The sequence below is a fragment of the Heterodontus francisci genome, chromosome 8, assembly GCF_036365525.1.
Source record: "Heterodontus francisci isolate sHetFra1 chromosome 8, sHetFra1.hap1, whole genome shotgun sequence".
In the NCBI taxonomy this organism is placed as follows: Eukaryota; Metazoa; Chordata; class Chondrichthyes; order Heterodontiformes; family Heterodontidae; genus Heterodontus; species Heterodontus francisci.
The window spans coordinates 115489599-115507561 of NC_090378.1; the positions used below are offsets into that span (position 1 = coordinate 115489599).

Consider the following 17963-nt stretch of genomic DNA (forward strand, 5'->3'; position numbering starts at 1 on the left):
AGGGATGCACAAGAGGCCAGAATTAGAGGAGCTCAGATATCTCGGAGGGCTGTGGGTCTGGAGGAGATTACTGAGATAGGGAGGGATGAGGCCAGGAGCAATTTGAAAAAAAGGATGAGAATTTTAAAATCAGGATGTTGCTTGACCGGGAGGCAATAAGCATTATTGTCAATTGCATTTTGGAATCTCTCCAATAGTTTTTCAATTTCTGTGCCCTCTAGAGTGAAGTTAAAGCTTGAGAGTTTTGCCAAACTACTGTATGTTGTAGGAGAAGAGGGAAGCACTCTGGATCACTCTTGCATATTAAACTTTTCCACTTTCTCATCTGTTTAGTTTGCTTTGCTTACAGGAGGCGGGACACGATATGTCTGAGCTGGGTTCAGCACCACACCCACCTAAATGCAAGCTGCAAGCACAGGGTGAGAAAGAAAGCAGGAAACATATTACTCAATAATAAAACAAAACCAAAAAAGCGCTGGAAATACTCAGCTCTGGCAGCAACTGTGGAGAGAGAAGCAAAGTTAACGTTTCAGGTCAGTGACCCTTCATCAGAAGTATATTGCTCAATCCTTTTTGTTAAACAAGAAAAAAGGCAAAGAACTTGGATGAACAGTTTGTAACTCGGCGATTTTCTCCGAGTTTAGAATCTGACCATTTTAAAAACTGTACCTCTTGGTGTTTACTTTAATTTCGGACATTAGCTTGGTTTGGATTACTCCCTTTGTGCAAGAACTGCATTAATATTGAAAGCTAAAAGTATCTTAATGACATACTACTTGCTGACGATATACCATTTCGTAAACTGGCTCTTGCTGAACAAATTAAAACAAAGATTACATTTACAAGCAGGAAACAAGTGGTTAACTTGCCAATCCCAGCACCTGTTTGAGATCTTTCATCTTTCCTTTCATGTGAACAGGCCGTTTCCGGGTTGGAAAGGACAAGTTTCATGAACACGCATTTGGATCATTTAATCAACAACATTCCAATTTGATTGGTAACACAGGGCCTGTCTGTGCTTCCATTTTGGCAGCATATCTCAGAATACAGTCTGATGCTGCAGGCTTCAAAGTCCATTTGCAAAGGCTTTTAATAGATATTTAGTTAATAAAATACTTAGAAGGGCTGGATGCCACATTCAATGCACAGGACAGCTGGGCAGTTAATTATACTGTTTGTCTGCTTAAAGATAGAATCACACAGCACAGAAGGAGGCCATTTGACCCATCATGTCTGTGCCAGCTCTTTGAAAGAGCCATCCAATTAGTCCCCTCCCCCTACTCTTCCCTCACGGTCCTGCAAATTTTTTCGTGGTAGCGAGGGCTTGAAATTGAAAGTGAGGGAAGATGTGATAATTTAGAGAGAGGAGAAGCCAAAAGAGCTTGGTAGCAATAAGGGAATTGATAATCTGACTGTGGCAGGAAAGGAAGATTGGAGGGAAGCAAAACCGGTAACAGGAAGTAGAAAAGTAGCGAGCAAAATTAGAAGACCGACGAAGCGAAAGCAAGCATCAAATAGGATCAGAACGTGGACTAATATTAAAAAGACAAAGTTAAGGGCACTCTATCTGAATGCATGCAGTATTCACAACAAGGTAGATGATCTGAAGGCACAAATAGAGGTAAATGGATATGATTTAATTGTCATTACAGAGACGTGGTTACAGGGTGACCAAGACTGGGAACTGAATATTCGTCAGTTAGGAAGGATAAGCAAAAAGGAAAAGCCATCTCTTAATAAGGGACAGGATGAGTACATTCATGAGAAAGGATCGTAGATCAAAGGAGCAAGATGTAGAATCAGTTTGGATAGAGCTAAGATTAGTGGGAGTTGTTCATAGGCCACCAAACAGTAGTGGTTATGTTGGACACAGTATAAATCATGAAATTAAAGGTGCATGTAACGTGGGTAATACAGTAATAATGGGCGACATCAATTTACATATAGACTGGGTAAACCTAATCAGCATGAATGATGTGGAGAATGAATTCTTGGACTGTGTGCAAGATGGGTTTCTGGAGCAGTATGTTGAAGAACCAACTAGGGATCGGGCTATTTTAAATTTAGTATTATGTAATGAGAAAGGGATAATTAATAACCTTGCTGGAAAGGAGCCTTTGGGAAATAGTGACCATAATATGATAGAATTTTACATTAAGTTTGAAAGTAATATAGTTCATTCTGAAATTAGGGTCTTAAATCTGAACAAAAGAAACTATGAAGGTATGAGGGGGCCATATGTCCCTGAGACTGGCGAAACATATCAAATAAAAGACAGAAAGAACATGTGCACACATTGCGCATGTTTCAGCTAAACAAAATAAGTGACAGCCATTCGCTGGTTCATTCCTCAGGGCAGTGCCTTGACCCGTCAGAGCAATACTCAAGTTCTGTCCTACCAAACGACTATTTAAAGAAGTATTACTTGGTCTACAACAAATATAAATTCTTATCAGACACAAAAACTCAACATGAAAGATGAATCAACCATGGCTAACAAAAGAAGTTAAAGATTGCATTAGTTCAAAGGAAGTGGCTTATAAGGTTGCCAGAAAAAGTGATAAACCCGAGGACTGGGAGCAATTTAGAATCCAGCAAAGGATGACCAAGAAACTGATAAAGAAAGGGAAAAGAGAATATGAATGCAAGCTAGCGAGAAACATAAAGGCAGACTGTAAAAGCTTCTTTAGGTATTTGAAAAGGAAAAGATTCGCAATGTCAAATATGGGCCCATTACAGGGGGAGACAGGAGAATTTATAATGGAGAATAGGGAAACACCGGAGAAACTAAACAATTACTTTGTGTCTTTCTTCAGGGAGAAAGATACAGCAAATCTCCCAGAAATACTAGAGAACCAAAGGACTTGTGAAAATGAGGAACTGAAAGAAATTAATAGTAATAAAGAGATGGTACTCAAATTAACTGGATTGAAGGTTGATAAATCCACTGGATGAGATGAACTACATCCCAGAGTGTAGAAGAAGGTGGCTATAGAGATAGTGGATGTATTGGTGATTATCTTTCAAAATTCTATAGATTCTGGAAAGATTCCTGCAGACTGGAAAGTAGCAAATGTAATCCCACTATTTAAGAAAGGAGGGAGAGAGAAAATGGAGAACTACAGACCTGTTAGTTTGACGTCAGTAGCAGGGAAAATGTTCGAATCTATTATAAAGGATGTGATAACTAGACACTTAGAAAATAATATGATTGGGCAGAGTCAACATGGATTTATGAAAGGAAAATCATGTTTAACAAACTTGTTGGAGTTTTTTGAGGATGTTACTTTTAGTATAGATAAAGGAGAGCCAGTGGATGTGGTGTATTTGAATTTTCAGAAGGTTTTTGATCAGGTTCCACACAGGTGGTTCGTGAACAAAATTAGAGCACATGGGATTGGGGGTAATATACTGGTATGGATCGAGGATTGGTTAACAGATAGAAAACAGAGAGTAGGAATAAATGGGTCATTGTCAGGATGGCAGGCTGTTACTAGTGGGGTACTGCAAGGATCAATGCTGGGGCCACAGCTGTTCACAATCTATATAAATAATTTGGATGTGGGGACCGAATGTAATATTTCCAAATTTACTGATGACACAAAACTAGGTGGGATTGTAAGTTGTGAGGAGGATGTAAGGAGGCTTCAAGGTGACCTGGACTGGCTAAGTGAATGAGCATATGAACATACAAATTAGGAGCACGAGTAGGCCCCTCGGCCCCTCGAGCCAGCTCTGCCATTCAATAAGATCATGGCTGATTTGATTGTAACCTGAACTCCACATTCCCATCTACCCCCAATAACCTTTCACCCTGTTGCTTATCAAAAATCTATCTACCGCTGCCTTAAAAACATTCAAAGACTCTGCTTCCACCGACTTTTGAGGAAGAGTTCCAAAGACTCACGACCCTCAGAGAAAAAATTTCTCCTCATCGCTATCTTAAATGGGCAACAACTTATTTTTAAACAGTGACCCCTAGTTCTAGATTCTTCCAAAAGAGGAAACATCCTTTCCACATCCACCCTGTCAAGACCCCTCAGGATCTTGTATGTTTCAATCAATTCGCCTCTTACTCTTCTAAGCTCCAGTGGATACAAGCCTAGCCTGTCCAACCTTTCCTCATAATAACCCGCCTATTGCAGGTATTAGTATAGTAAACCTTCTCTGAACTGCTTCCAACACATTTACATCCTTCCTTAAATAAGGAGACTAATACTGTACACAGTACACCTGATGTGGTCTCACCAATGCCTTGTATGACTGAAGCATAACCTCCCTACTTTTGTATTCAATTTCCCTCGCAATAAACAATAACATTCTATTACCTTCCCTAATTACTTGGCAAGAACATGGCAGATGGAATATAATGTGAATAAGTGTGAAGTTATTCACTTTGGTAGAAAAAATAGAAAGACGGAGTAGTTCCGAAATGATGAGAGGTTGGGATGTGGTGATGTCCAAAGGAACCTGGGTGTCCTTGAGTCACTAAAAGCCAGCATGCAGGTGCAACAAGCAATTGGGAAGCAAATGGTATGTTAGCCTTCATCACAAGGGGTTTTGAGTACAGGAGTAAAGTCTTGCTGCAATTATATAGAGCCTTGGTGAGACCGCACCTGGAGTATTGTGTACAGTTTTGGTCTCCTTTTCTAAGGAAGGATATCCTGGCCATAGAGGGAGTGCAACCGAGGTTTAGCAGACTAATCCCTGGGATGCGGGATTGTCTTATGAGGAGAGATTGGGGAAATTGGGCCTGCATTCTCTAGTTTCGAAGAATGAGAGGTGATCTCATTGAAACTTACAAAATTCTTACAGGGTGTGACCGGATGGATATAGATTGGATCTATCCCCTGGCTGGTGGGTCTAGAAGAGGGGATATAGTCTGAGAATAAGGGCAGGCCATTTAAGACTGAGATGAGGAGGAATTTCTTCACTCAGAGGATGGTGAATCTTTGGAATTCTCTACCCCAGAGGGCTAGGGAAGCTCAATCATTGAGCATGTTCAAGACAGAAATCGATAGATTGCTGGAAACTAATGACATGAAGGGATATGGGGAAAACGTGAGAAAATGGTGTTGAGGTAGATGACCAGCCATGATCTAATTGAATAGTACAGCAGGCTCAATGGGCTGAATGGCCTACGGCTGCTAAGCTGTTCCTATGTTCTTATGTCCAGATGGTCAAGTTAGATGTTCTGAAGTCAGTTTACCCATTACATTCCAATCATTTTGTATTTTTTTTCTAAATAGGAAAGAAGTTAAACTTCAGAAGAAAAGAATGGCTGAAGCTCTTGACGCATCAGAACTTAGTAAAAAGCTCCACGATCTCTGTGTATCTGAAAATCCTGATCTCTCACAAGTGGAAAGTTTAATCAAAGATGTAGCACTGGGGGATTCGAACGCTGATATGTTTGGAGCCGCTTTATGTCTTGCTGCATTTAATGGGCATGAAAGTGTTGCCGAGTTGCTTTTGAACAACAAAGCAAACGTGAACTATCAGATGCCAGATTATGGTTGGACGCCACTCCTTAATGCTGTACAAGAAAATCAGGAAAAGATTGTTGACTTACTGTTGAAACATAAGGCCGTTCCAGGGCTTAGGAAGAAAAATGGAGCAACGCCTTTCATTCTTGCTGCAATAACTGGCCATGTGAATCTGCTCCAAAAGTTTCTAACCCTGGGCGCAGATGTCGATGAGATGGACGACAATGGTTTTACTGCCTTTATGGAAGCAGCATATCATGGTAAGAAAGATGCGTTATACTTCCTCTTCCAGCAAAAATCTGACGTTAACAAGCAGAGGGAAGTGTGCGATGCCAAAAAGAAGGTGGGTAAAGGTGGAAAGACTGCCCTGATGGATGCTGTGATGGAAGGCCATGAGGACATTGTTAAGATCTTGTTGGATGAAATGTGTGCAGATGTTAATGCACTCGACAACCTTGGCAAAACAGTATTAATTCATGCCCTGGCGAAAGACAAGCAGGCAATTGTGGAAACTCTGTTGGACCATGGGGCTGATGTTAACACCATGGACAACAATCGAAACACCCCGCTGAGTATCGCATTGACCAGATCTCCCTTGAATACCTGTGTGGTGGAACTGCTGTTGAAATATAAACCGAATCTGAATATTCCAGATAACAATGGGAAAACACCATTGATCCTTGCAGTAGAAAAGAGTTCAGAGGTGGTTAAACTACTGCTGGAGGATGAAAGCATTGAAATCAATGCACAAGATAATTCAGGTCGGACAGCCCTACTAGCAGCAGTCGAAAATAAAGATGCTTCATTGACTAAACTGTTGTGTGAGAGAGGAGCTGATGTATCCTGTATGGACAAAAGTGGGAATACGCCATTCATGATTGTCAGAAGAAACTATGACACTAGAACAAAAGAGGTGCTGATTACCTTTGGGGCAAAGATTACATCCAACATAATAAAAACTCCTTCAAGTTGGAAGCAGCATAGTGTACGCTGGCGTAAAACTCTGCGGGATCTGCAGGAAGTACAGCGTGCCCCCATTGGGAATCTGAAACTGTCCAGAATCAAGGATTATATGATTACAGAAAACAACCTAACCGAAGTCTACCTTGGTTTCTATAACAATGAGACTGAAGTGGCAGTAAAATGTCACAGGAAGGGTAGTGAAAAAGCCAGAAAGGAGATGGATTGTCTCAGACACCCAACCATCTTGGACTGCAGTCTGTTTGCTAACATCCTGCATTGTGAAAGGGACGAGTATTGCGATTATATATGCCTGAATCTCTGCGAGTATAATCTTGAGGAATGTGTGAATAAGTCGCCTGAGGAAATTCAAGCTGATGCCCCTGAAATAATGAAGCAGTTGGTCCAGGCTGTTCAGATTTTGCATAAAGTTAAATTTGCTCACCGGGATCTGCATCCAACAAATGTCCTGAGAGGTAAATCCTATTCCATTTTCATATCTTTTGGACTGTAACAATTTCTGAGATGTCCGCAGTTAAATTTTGGCTGGCTCAGACACACTGGTGGATGATTAGAATTGTTTATAAGGCTGTGCCTCTTTGTGCACCTCAATTATTTGATTCATTGTTATTTATTCCAGAAAGCCATGTGGTGAAGGATAGAACTGGAGCAAATCTTTACACTTTATAAGCATTTATTGCCAGAGAGTCACATTACAAACATGCACCTCCTCACCCAACATCCACAGTTTCCTGTGGCTCAGGGACATGGCAGAGAAAAGGTAGGTAGACCTCAGGCTGCCGACCACCACTCTGGCCATTTACCAATAGGGGATCCTCTCCCCAAGTACCCGATTTGGTGCTGAAGTCTCTGAAGTGGGACGTGAATCCACCACCTTCATACCCAAGAGGTGAGAGTGTTACCCACTGAGTTCCAGGAATGCCCACCTTGAAGAAGTTCTGCTCTTCTAAAATCTGCAGTATTTTACTCTACTTTTTGGGTTGCTGCTTGGTACTTGACAGAAAAAAAAAGGACTGGCATTTCTATAACACCTTTCACAACCTCAGGACATCCCAGAGCATTTTACAGTCAATTAAGAACTTTTTGAGATATAGTCACTGTTGTAATATAGGAAACGTGGCAGACAATATCTGCACAGGATGGTCCAACTAGCAGCTTGTTATCCCACCGTGACCTTCAGCTGCTAATGTCTGTAAACTCCTCCAGCCCTACAATCCTCTGATATATCTGCACTCCTCCAATTCTGGCCTTGATTTCTGGCATTCCTGATTTTAATGAGGGTACCATTGGTGGCCGAGCCTTCAGCTGCTTAAGCCCTAAGCTCTGGAATTCCCTCCCTTAAAACTCTCTGACTCTGTACCTCTCCTCCTTTTAAGACTGTCCTGAAAACCTACCACTTTGATCAACCTTTGTTTTCCCTTCCTACTATCTCTTTATGTGGCTTGGTGTGATACTTAGCCTGAGTACACTCCTATGAAGCCCCTTTGGACAGCTAACTGTATTAAAAGGTACTATATAAATGCAAGTTGTTGTTACTGTTCATTAGGAGTTGGCAGTAGCCTCAAAATAAATGTGCAGAATTTCACTAAGGCCAGTGGATGGGAAGACCCTACTTTAATCAGTTCTTCCTCCTGGCCAGCCCGAGAAAGCTCACTCTAGGATGGCCACTAGCTGTATGTGACCTGTGCATCGGGAGCCGATGACACTGACACAGCAATGTCAAAGCAGCCCCAGAGTAGCTAGAAGGTAGCGTCTTACAGGGCAGTGCTTTTCTAGGGCAGGAGTTAAGACATGTTGGGATCAGACTTTGCTCAGTTTGTTGCACTCTCACGTCTGAGTCAGAATGTCATGGGTTCAAGGCCCACTCCAGGACTAGCGCACAAAATTTAAGGCTGACGTCAGTGCAATACTGAGGGAACACTGCACTGTCAAGGTGCTGTCTTTCGGATAAGACCTGAAGCTCAGGCCCCATCTGCCCCTTCAGCTGGGTGTAAAAGATCCCATTGCACTATTTGAAGTAGAGCAGGGAAGTTATCCCTGGTGTCCTGGCCAATATTTCTCTCTCAGACAACCCCTTAAGCAGCTTATGTGGTCATTTACCTCATCTTTGTCTGTGGGACTCTGCTGAACATATATTGACTGCTGGCGTTCCTTACAATTCGAGAGTGATTACACTTCAAAAGTACTTCATTGGAGACATCTGAGCCCAGAAAAAGCCTGATATAAATGGAAGGTCATTAGTTTCCTCGGGAGGTCAAGGCACATTGTTGGGGGGAAAAAGTATTACTGTGCATCCAGCTGGTTCTGTTGCTCACCCTGGAATACCTGATAGGATTCTGGTATAAAATAAAGTTGGAAAATGATCCATTCCATGGCATCAACTTCCTTCACCTTTGCAGTTCCCCCAGATGTGCTGTAGACCTGAGCTCTTGTTAAATTGGGTTTCCACTGTCAGGATTCAAGTCATGCCACGAATCTACATTTCCATTAGTATAAGGCTGCCCAGTCTGCATTCACCCAGACTAAGTCTTGGTTGGTATCAGATAAGAAACCATCAAAACCTGTTTGCAGACAGCTTATCTCTGTTCCTGTCACTGCTACTGCCTTTCCGACACATGAAGTGATGGAAACGATCTCTTTATGCTCCATACTTGCCTCCTCCCATCCTACTTCATCTCATTCTATCTGTCTATCCTATTCCTTTCTCCTTCATGTGTTTATCCAGCTTCCCCTTAAATTCTGAAAAGTGTCTGCACTTACACCAGAATACTCAGTGTGAGTCTATAGCAGGGTTGTCCAACATCCGACCCGTGGATGTAAACTGTATCAGAGGCCGTTCCTTATCTTCGCTGGATCCAGTCCGTGACTGGAAATGAGAAATCCCGCATTGTCAGAATTTAAAAAAGATCGCATGTCAGTTTCACAGCTGACAGATCCTAACATCGGGAACAGCAGTTTCAGCAGTTTGGACAGATTCAGAGCTTTTTTAAAAGGCCCACGGAAAACTGGAATCTGTCTGAAATTCAGAAACGGCTGCTCCCTATGTCAGGATCTGTCAGCTGTGAAACCAACTTGAGATTAAAAAAAAAATCATTCATCAGCTGAGCGTTCCCGCTCTCGTTAACTGTCAGAGAGAGAGAGAGAGAAAGGGGGACAGAGAGAGAGAGAGAGAGAAAGGGGGACAGAGAGAGAGAGAGAGAGAGAAAGGGGGACAGAGAGAGAGAGAGAGAGAGAAAGGGGGACAGAGAGAGAGAGAGAGAGAAAGGGGGACAGAGAGAGAGAGAGAAAGGGGGACAGAGAGAGAGAGAGAGAAAGGGGGACAGAGAGAGAGAGAGAGAGAGAAAGGGGGACAGAGAGAGAGAGAGAGAGAGAAAGGGGGACAGAGAGAGAGAGAGAGAGAGAAAGGGGGACAGAGAGAGAGAGAGAGAGAAAGGGGGACAGAGAGAGAGAGAGAGAGAAAGGGGGACAGAGAGAGAGAGAGAGAGAAAGGGGGACAGAGAGAGAGAGAGAGAGAGAAAGGGGGACAGAGAGAGAGAGAGAGAGAGAAAGGGGGACAGAGAGAGAGAGAGAGAGAAAGGGGGACAGAGAGAGAGAGAGAGAGAGAAAGGGGGACAGAGAGAGAGAGAGAGAGAGAAAGGGGGACAGAGGGAGAGAGAGAGAAAGGGGGACAGAGGGAGAGGAGGAGAGAAAGGGGGACAGAGGGAGAGGAGGAGAGAAAGGGGGACAGAGGGAGAGGAGGAGAGAAAGGGGGACAGAGGGAGAGGAGGAGAGAAAGGGGGACAGAGGGAGAGGAGGAGAGAAAGGGGGACAGAGGGAGAGGAGGAGAGAAAGGGGGACAGAGGGAGAGGAGGAGAGAAAGGGGGACAGAGGGAGAGGAGGAGAGAAAGGGGGACAGAGGGAGAGGAGGAGAGAAAGGGGGACAGAGGGAGAGGAGGAGAGAAAGGGGGACAGAGGGAGAGGAGGAGAGAAAGGGGGACAGAGGGAGAGGAGGAGAGAAAGGGGGACAGAGGGAGAGGAGGAGAGAAAGGGGGACAGAGGGAGAGGAGGAGAGAAAGGGGGACAGAGGGAGAGGAGGAGAGAAAGGGGGACAGAGGGAGAGGAGGAGAGAAAGGGGGACAGAGGGAGAGGAGGAGAGAAAGGGGGACAGAGGGAGAGGAGGAGAGAAAGGGGGACAGAGGGAGAGGAGGAGAGAAAGGGGGACAGAGGGAGAGGAGGAGAGAAAGGGGGACAGAGGGAGAGGAGGAGAGAAAGGGGGACAGAGGGAGAGGAGGAGAGAAAGGGGGACAGAGGGAGAGGAGGAGAGAAAGGGGGACAGAGGGAGAGGAGGAGAGAAAGGGGGACAGAGGGAGAGGAGGAGAGAAAGGGGGACAGAGGGAGAGGAGGAGAGAAAGGGGGACAGAGGGAGAGGAGGAGAGAAAGGGGGACAGAGGGAGAGGAGGAGAGAAAGGGGGACAGAGGGAGAGGAGGAGAGAAAGGGGGACAGAGGGAGAGGAGGAGAGAAAGGGGGACAGAGGGAGAGGAGGAGAGAAAGGGGGACAGAGGGAGAGGAGGAGAGAAAGGGGGACAGAGGGAGAGGAGGAGAGAAAGGGGGACAGAGGGAGAGGAGGAGAGAAAGGGGGACAGAGGGAGAGGAGGAGAGAAAGGGGGACAGAGGGAGAGGAGGAGAGAAAGGGGGACAGAGGGAGAGGAGGAGAGAAAGGGGGACAGAGGGAGAGGAGGAGAGAAAGGGGGACAGAGGGAGAGGAGGAGAGAAAGGGGGACAGAGGGAGAGGAGGAGAGAAAGGGGGACAGAGGGAGAGGAGGAGAGAAAGGGGGACAGAGGGAGAGGAGGAGAGAAAGGGGGACAGAGGGAGAGGAGGAGAGAAAGGGGGACAGAGGGAGAGGAGGAGAGAAAGGGGGACAGAGGGAGAGGAGGAGAGAAAGGGGGACAGAGGGAGAGGAGGAGAGAAAGGGGGACAGAGGGAGAGGAGGAGAGAAAGGGGGACAGAGGGAGAGGAGGAGAGAAAGGGGGACAGAGGGAGAGGAGGAGAGAAAGGGGGACAGAGGGAGAGGAGGAGAGAAAGGGGGACAGAGGGAGAGGAGGAGAGAAAGGGGGACAGAGGGAGAGGAGGAGAGAAAGGGGGACAGAGGGAGAGGAGGAGAGAAAGGGGGACAGAGGGAGAGGAGGAGAGAAAGGGGGACAGAGGGAGAGGAGGAGAGAAAGGGGGACAGAGGGAGAGGAGGAGAGAAAGGGGGACAGAGGGAGAGGAGGAGAGAAAGGGGGACAGAGGGAGAGGAGGAGAGAAAGGGGGACAGAGGGAGAGGAGGAGAGAAAGGGGGACAGAGGGAGAGGAGGAGAGAAAGGGGGACAGAGGGAGAGGAGGAGAGAAAGGGGGACAGAGGGAGAGGAGGAGAGAAAGGGGGACAGAGGGAGAGGAGGAGAGAAAGGGGGACAGAGGGAGAGGAGGAGAGAAAGGGGGACAGAGGGAGAGGAGGAGAGAAAGGGGGACAGAGGGAGAGGAGGAGAGAAAGGGGGACAGAGGGAGAGGAGGAGAGAAAGGGGGACAGAGGGAGAGGAGGAGAGAAAGGGGGACAGAGGGAGAGGAGGAGAGAAAGGGGGACAGAGGGAGAGGAGGAGAGAAAGGGGGACAGAGGGAGAGGAGGAGAGAAAGGGGGACAGAGGGAGAGGAGGAGAGAAAGGGGGACAGAGGGAGAGGAGGAGAGAAAGGGGGACAGAGGGAGAGGAGGAGAGAAAGGGGGACAGAGGGAGAGGAGGAGAGAAAGGGGGACAGAGGGAGAGAGAAAGGGAGAGGGGGAAAGGGGGACAGAGGGAGAGAGAAAGGGAGAGGGGGAAAGGGGGACAGAGGGAGAGAGAAAGGGAGAGGGGGAAAGGGGGACAGAGGGAGAGAGAAAGGGAGAGGGGGAAAGGGGGACAGAGGGAGAGAGAAAGGGAGAGGGGGAAAGGGGGACAGAGGGAGAGAGAAAGGGAGAGGGGGAAAGGGGGACAGAGGGAGAGAGCGAGAAAGGGGGACAGAGAGCGAGAAAGGGGGACAGAGAGCGAGAAAGGGGGACAGAGAGCGAGAAAGGGGGACAGAGAGCGAGAAAGGGGGACAGAGAGGGGGAAAGGGGGACAGAGAGAGAGAGCGAGAGAGGGGGAAAGGGGGACAGAGAGAGAGAGCGAGAGAGGGGGAAAGGGGGACAGAGAGAGAGAAAGAGGGAAAGGGTGACAGAGGGAGAGGAGAGAAAGGGGGACAGAGGGAGAGAAGGAGAGAAAGGGGGACAGAGGGAGAGAAGGAGAGAAAGGGGGACAGAGGGAGAGAAGGAGAGAAAGGGGGACAGAGGGAGAGAAGGAGAGAAAGGGGGACAGAGGGAGAGAAGGAGAGAAAGGGGGTCAGAGAGAGAGAAGGAGAGAAAGGGGGTCAGAGAGAGAGAAGGAGAGAAAGGGGGACAGAGAGAGAGAAAGGAGGACAGAGGGACAGAGAGAGAGAAAGGGGGACAGAGGGAGAGAGAAAGGGAGAGGGGGAAAGGGGGACAGAGGGAGAGAGAAAGGGAGAGGGGGAAAGGGGGACAGAGGGAGAGAGAAAGGGAGAGGGGGAAAGGGGGACAGAGGGAGAGAGAAAGGGAGAGGGGGAAAGGGGGACAGAGGGAGAGAGAAAGGGAGAGGGGGAAAGGGGGACAGAGGGAGAGAGCGAGAAAGGGGGACAGAGAGCGAGAAAGGGGGACAGAGAGCGAGAAAGGGGGACAGAGAGCGAGAAAGGGGGACAGAGAGCGAGAAAGGGGGACAGAGAGGGGGAAAGGGGGACAGAGAGAGAGAGCGAGAGAGGGGGAAAGGGGGACAGAGAGAGAGAGCGAGAGAGGGGGAAAGGGGGACAGAGAGAGAGAAAGAGGGAAAGGGTGACAGAGGGAGAGGAGAGAAAGGGGGACAGAGAGAGAGAGAGAGAGAGAAAGGGGGACAGAGAGAGAGAGAGAGAGAGAAAGGGGGACAGAGAGAGAGAGAGAGAGAGAAAGGGGGACAGAGAGAGAGAGAGAGAGAAAGGGGGACAGAGAGAGAGAGAGAGAGAAAGGGGGACAGAGAGAGAGAGAGAGAGAAAGGGGGACAGAGAGAGAGAGAGAGAGAGAAAGGGGGACAGAGAGAGAGAGAGAGAGAGAAAGGGGGACAGAGAGAGAGAGAGAGAGAGAAAGGGGGACAGAGAGAGAGAGAGAGAGAGAAAGGGGGACAGAGAGAGAGAGAGAGAGAGAAAGGGGGACAGAGGGAGAGAGAGAGAAAGGGGGACAGAGGGAGAGGAGGAGAGAAAGGGGGACAGAGGGAGAGGAGGAGAGAAAGGGGGACAGAGGGAGAGGAGGAGAGAAAGGGGGACAGAGGGAGAGGAGGAGAGAAAGGGGGACAGAGGGAGAGGAGGAGAGAAAGGGGGACAGAGGGAGAGGAGGAGAGAAAGGGGGACAGAGGGAGAGGAGGAGAGAAAGGGGGACAGAGGGAGAGGAGGAGAGAAAGGGGGACAGAGGGAGAGGAGGAGAGAAAGGGGGACAGAGGGAGAGGAGGAGAGAAAGGGGGACAGAGGGAGAGGAGGAGAGAAAGGGGGACAGAGGGAGAGGAGGAGAGAAAGGGGGACAGAGGGAGAGGAGGAGAGAAAGGGGGACAGAGGGAGAGGAGGAGAGAAAGGGGGACAGAGGGAGAGGAGGAGAGAAAGGGGGACAGAGGGAGAGGAGGAGAGAAAGGGGGACAGAGGGAGAGGAGGAGAGAAAGGGGGACAGAGGGAGAGGAGGAGAGAAAGGGGGACAGAGGGAGAGGAGGAGAGAAAGGGGGACAGAGGGAGAGGAGGAGAGAAAGGGGGACAGAGGGAGAGGAGGAGAGAAAGGGGGACAGAGGGAGAGGAGGAGAGAAAGGGGGACAGAGGGAGAGGAGGAGAGAAAGGGGGACAGAGGGAGAGGAGGAGAGAAAGGGGGACAGAGGGAGAGGAGGAGAGAAAGGGGGACAGAGGGAGAGGAGGAGAGAAAGGGGGACAGAGGGAGAGGAGGAGAGAAAGGGGGACAGAGGGAGAGGAGGAGAGAAAGGGGGACAGAGGGAGAGGAGGAGAGAAAGGGGGACAGAGGGAGAGGAGGAGAGAAAGGGGGACAGAGGGAGAGGAGGAGAGAAAGGGGGACAGAGGGAGAGGAGGAGAGAAAGGGGGACAGAGGGAGAGGAGGAGAGAAAGGGGGACAGAGGGAGAGGAGGAGAGAAAGGGGGACAGAGGGAGAGGAGGAGAGAAAGGGGGACAGAGGGAGAGGAGGAGAGAAAGGGGGACAGAGGGAGAGGAGGAGAGAAAGGGGGACAGAGGGAGAGGAGGAGAGAAAGGGGGACAGAGGGAGAGGAGGAGAGAAAGGGGGACAGAGGGAGAGGAGGAGAGAAAGGGGGACAGAGGGAGAGGAGGAGAGAAAGGGGGACAGAGGGAGAGGAGGAGAGAAAGGGGGACAGAGGGAGAGGAGGAGAGAAAGGGGGACAGAGGGAGAGGAGGAGAGAAAGGGGGACAGAGGGAGAGGAGGAGAGAAAGGGGGACAGAGGGAGAGGAGGAGAGAAAGGGGGACAGAGGGAGAGGAGGAGAGAAAGGGGGACAGAGGGAGAGGAGGAGAGAAAGGGGGACAGAGGGAGAGGAGGAGAGAAAGGGGGACAGAGGGAGAGGAGGAGAGAAAGGGGGACAGAGGGAGAGGAGGAGAGAAAGGGGGACAGAGGGAGAGGAGGAGAGAAAGGGGGACAGAGGGAGAGGAGGAGAGAAAGGGGGACAGAGGGAGAGGAGGAGAGAAAGGGGGACAGAGGGAGAGGAGGAGAGAAAGGGGGACAGAGGGAGAGGAGGAGAGAAAGGGGGACAGAGGGAGAGGAGGAGAGAAAGGGGGACAGAGGGAGAGGAGGAGAGAAAGGGGGACAGAGGGAGAGGAGGAGAGAAAGGGGGACAGAGGGAGAGGAGGAGAGAAAGGGGGACAGAGGGAGAGGAGGAGAGAAAGGGGGACAGAGGGAGAGGAGGAGAGAAAGGGGGACAGAGGGAGAGGAGGAGAGAAAGGGGGACAGAGGGAGAGGAGGAGAGAAAGGGGGACAGAGGGAGAGGAGGAGAGAAAGGGGGACAGAGGGAGAGGAGGAGAGAAAGGGGGACAGAGGGAGAGGAGGAGAGAAAGGGGGACAGAGGGAGAGGAGGAGAGAAAGGGGGACAGAGGGAGAGGAGGAGAGAAAGGGGGACAGAGGGAGAGGAGGAGAGAAAGGGGGACAGAGGGAGAGGAGGAGAGAAAGGGGGACAGAGGGAGAGGAGGAGAGAAAGGGGGACAGAGGGAGAGGAGGAGAGAAAGGGGGACAGAGGGAGAGGAGGAGAGAAAGGGGGACAGAGGGAGAGAGAAAGGGAGAGGGGGAAAGGGGGACAGAGGGAGAGAGAAAGGGAGAGGGGGAAAGGGGGACAGAGGGAGAGAGAAAGGGAGAGGGGGAAAGGGGGACAGAGGGAGAGAGAAAGGGAGAGGGGGAAAGGGGGACAGAGGGAGAGAGAAAGGGAGAGGGGGAAAGGGGGACAGAGGGAGAGAGAAAGGGAGAGGGGGAAAGGGGGACAGAGGGAGAGAGCGAGAAAGGGGGACAGAGAGCGAGAAAGGGGGACAGAGAGCGAGAAAGGGGGACAGAGAGCGAGAAAGGGGGACAGAGAGCGAGAAAGGGGGACAGAGAGCGAGAAAGGGGGACAGAGAGGGGGAAAGGGGGACAGAGAGAGAGAGCGAGAGAGGGGGAAAGGGGGACAGAGAGAGAGAGCGAGAGAGGGGGAAAGGGGGACAGAGAGAGAGAAAGAGGGAAAGGGTGACAGAGGGAGAGGAGAGAAAGGGGGACAGAGGGAGAGAAGGAGAGAAAGGGGGACAGAGGGAGAGAAGGAGAGAAAGGGGGACAGAGGGAGAGAAGGAGAGAAAGGGGGACAGAGGGAGAGAAGGAGAGAAAGGGGGACAGAGGGAGAGAAGGAGAGAAAGGGGGTCAGAGAGAGAGAAGGAGAGAAAGGGGGTCAGAGAGAGAGAAGGAGAGAAAGGGGGACAGAGAGAGAGAAAGGAGGACAGAGGGACAGAGAGAGAGAAAGGGGGACAGAGGGAGAGAGAAAGGGAGAGGGGGAAAGGGGGACAGAGGGAGAGAGAAAGGGAGAGGGGGAAAGGGGGACAGAGGGAGAGAGAAAGGGAGAGGGGGAAAGGGGGACAGAGGGAGAGAGAAAGGGAGAGGGGGAAAGGGGGACAGAGGGAGAGAGAAAGGGAGAGGGGGAAAGGGGGACAGAGGGAGAGAGCGAGAAAGGGGGACAGAGAGCGAGAAAGGGGGACAGAGAGCGAGAAAGGGGGACAGAGAGCGAGAAAGGGGGACAGAGAGCGAGAAAGGGGGACAGAGAGGGGGAAAGGGGGACAGAGAGAGAGAGCGAGAGAGGGGGAAAGGGGGACAGAGAGAGAGAGCGAGAGAGGGGGAAAGGGGGACAGAGAGAGAGAAAGAGGGAAAGGGTGACAGAGGGAGAGGAGAGAAAGGGGGACAGAGGGAGAGAAGGAGAGAAAGGGGGACAGAGGGAGAGAAGGAGAGAAAGGGGGACAGAGGGAGAGAAGGAGAGAAAGGGGGACAGAGGGAGAGAAGGAGAGAAAGGGGGACAGAGGGAGAGAAGGAGAGAAAGGGGGTCAGAGAGAGAGAAGGAGAGAAAGGGGGTCAGAGAGAGAGAAGGAGAGAAAGGGGGACAGGGAGAGAGAAAGGAGGACAGAGGGACAGAGAGAGAGAAAGGGGGACAGAGGGAGAGAGAGAGAGAAAGGGGGACACAGAGAGAAAGGGGGACAGAGGGAGAGAAGGAGAGAAAGGGGGACAGAGGGAGAGAAGGAGAGAAAGGGGGACAGAGGGAGAGAAGGAGAGAAAGGGGGACAGAGGGAGAGAAGGAGAGAAAGGGGGACAGAGGGAGAGAAGGAGAGAAAGGGGGACAGAGGGAGAGAAGGAGAGAAAGGGGGACAGAGGGAGAGAAGGAGAGAAAGGGGGACAGAGGGAGAGAAGGAGAGAAAGGGGGACAGAGGGAGAGAAGGAGAGAAAGGGGGACAGAGGGAGAGAAGGAGAGAAAGGGGGACAGAGGGAGAGAAGGAGAGAAAGGGGGACAGAGGGAGAGAAGGAGAGAAAGGGGGACAGAGGGAGAGAGGGAGAGAAAGGGGGACAGAGGGAGAGAGGGAGAGAAAGGGGGACAGAGGGAGAGAGGGAGAGAAAGGGGGACAGAGAGAGAGAGGGAGAGAAAGGGGGACAGAGAGAGAGAGGGAGAGAAAGGGGGACAGAGAGAGGGAGAGAAAGGGGGACAGAGGGAGCGAAGGAGAGAAAGGGGGACAGAGGGAGAGAAGGAGAGAAAGGGGGACAGAGGGAGAGAAGGAGAGAAAGGGGGACAGAGGGAGAGAAGGAGAGAAAGGGGGACAGAGAGAGAGAGAAACGGGGACAGAGATGGAGCGGGCATATAGCTAGCGAAAGGGGAACAGAGAGAGTAGGGAACAAAGGGAGAGAAAGGGGGACAGAGAGAGAGAGAGAGAAAGGGG

General features: G+C 50.0%; 1 protein-coding gene across 8 annotated transcripts in view; it reads left to right on the forward strand.

Moving 5' to 3' along the window:
- The window catches only part of LOC137373086 (2-5A-dependent ribonuclease-like), a 95781-nt gene that overhangs the window by 39753 nt on the left and 38065 nt on the right, over positions 1-17963 (forward strand). For 6 of the 8 annotated variants that reach the window (XR_010975580.1, XM_068037953.1, XM_068037950.1 and 3 more), the window contains exons 2-3: positions 350-533; positions 5250-6919. Coding sequence is in view for 7 of the 8 variants with exons in the window: in XM_068037953.1 (XP_067894054.1) it covers positions 5278-6919 (1642 nt within the window). In the remaining variant the exon portion in view is untranslated. Of the gene's footprint in view, positions 1-349; positions 534-1469; positions 1622-5249; positions 6920-17963 lie in introns of those variants that run through there. The other 2 variants (XM_068037954.1, XM_068037955.1) reach the window with 2 other exon arrangements.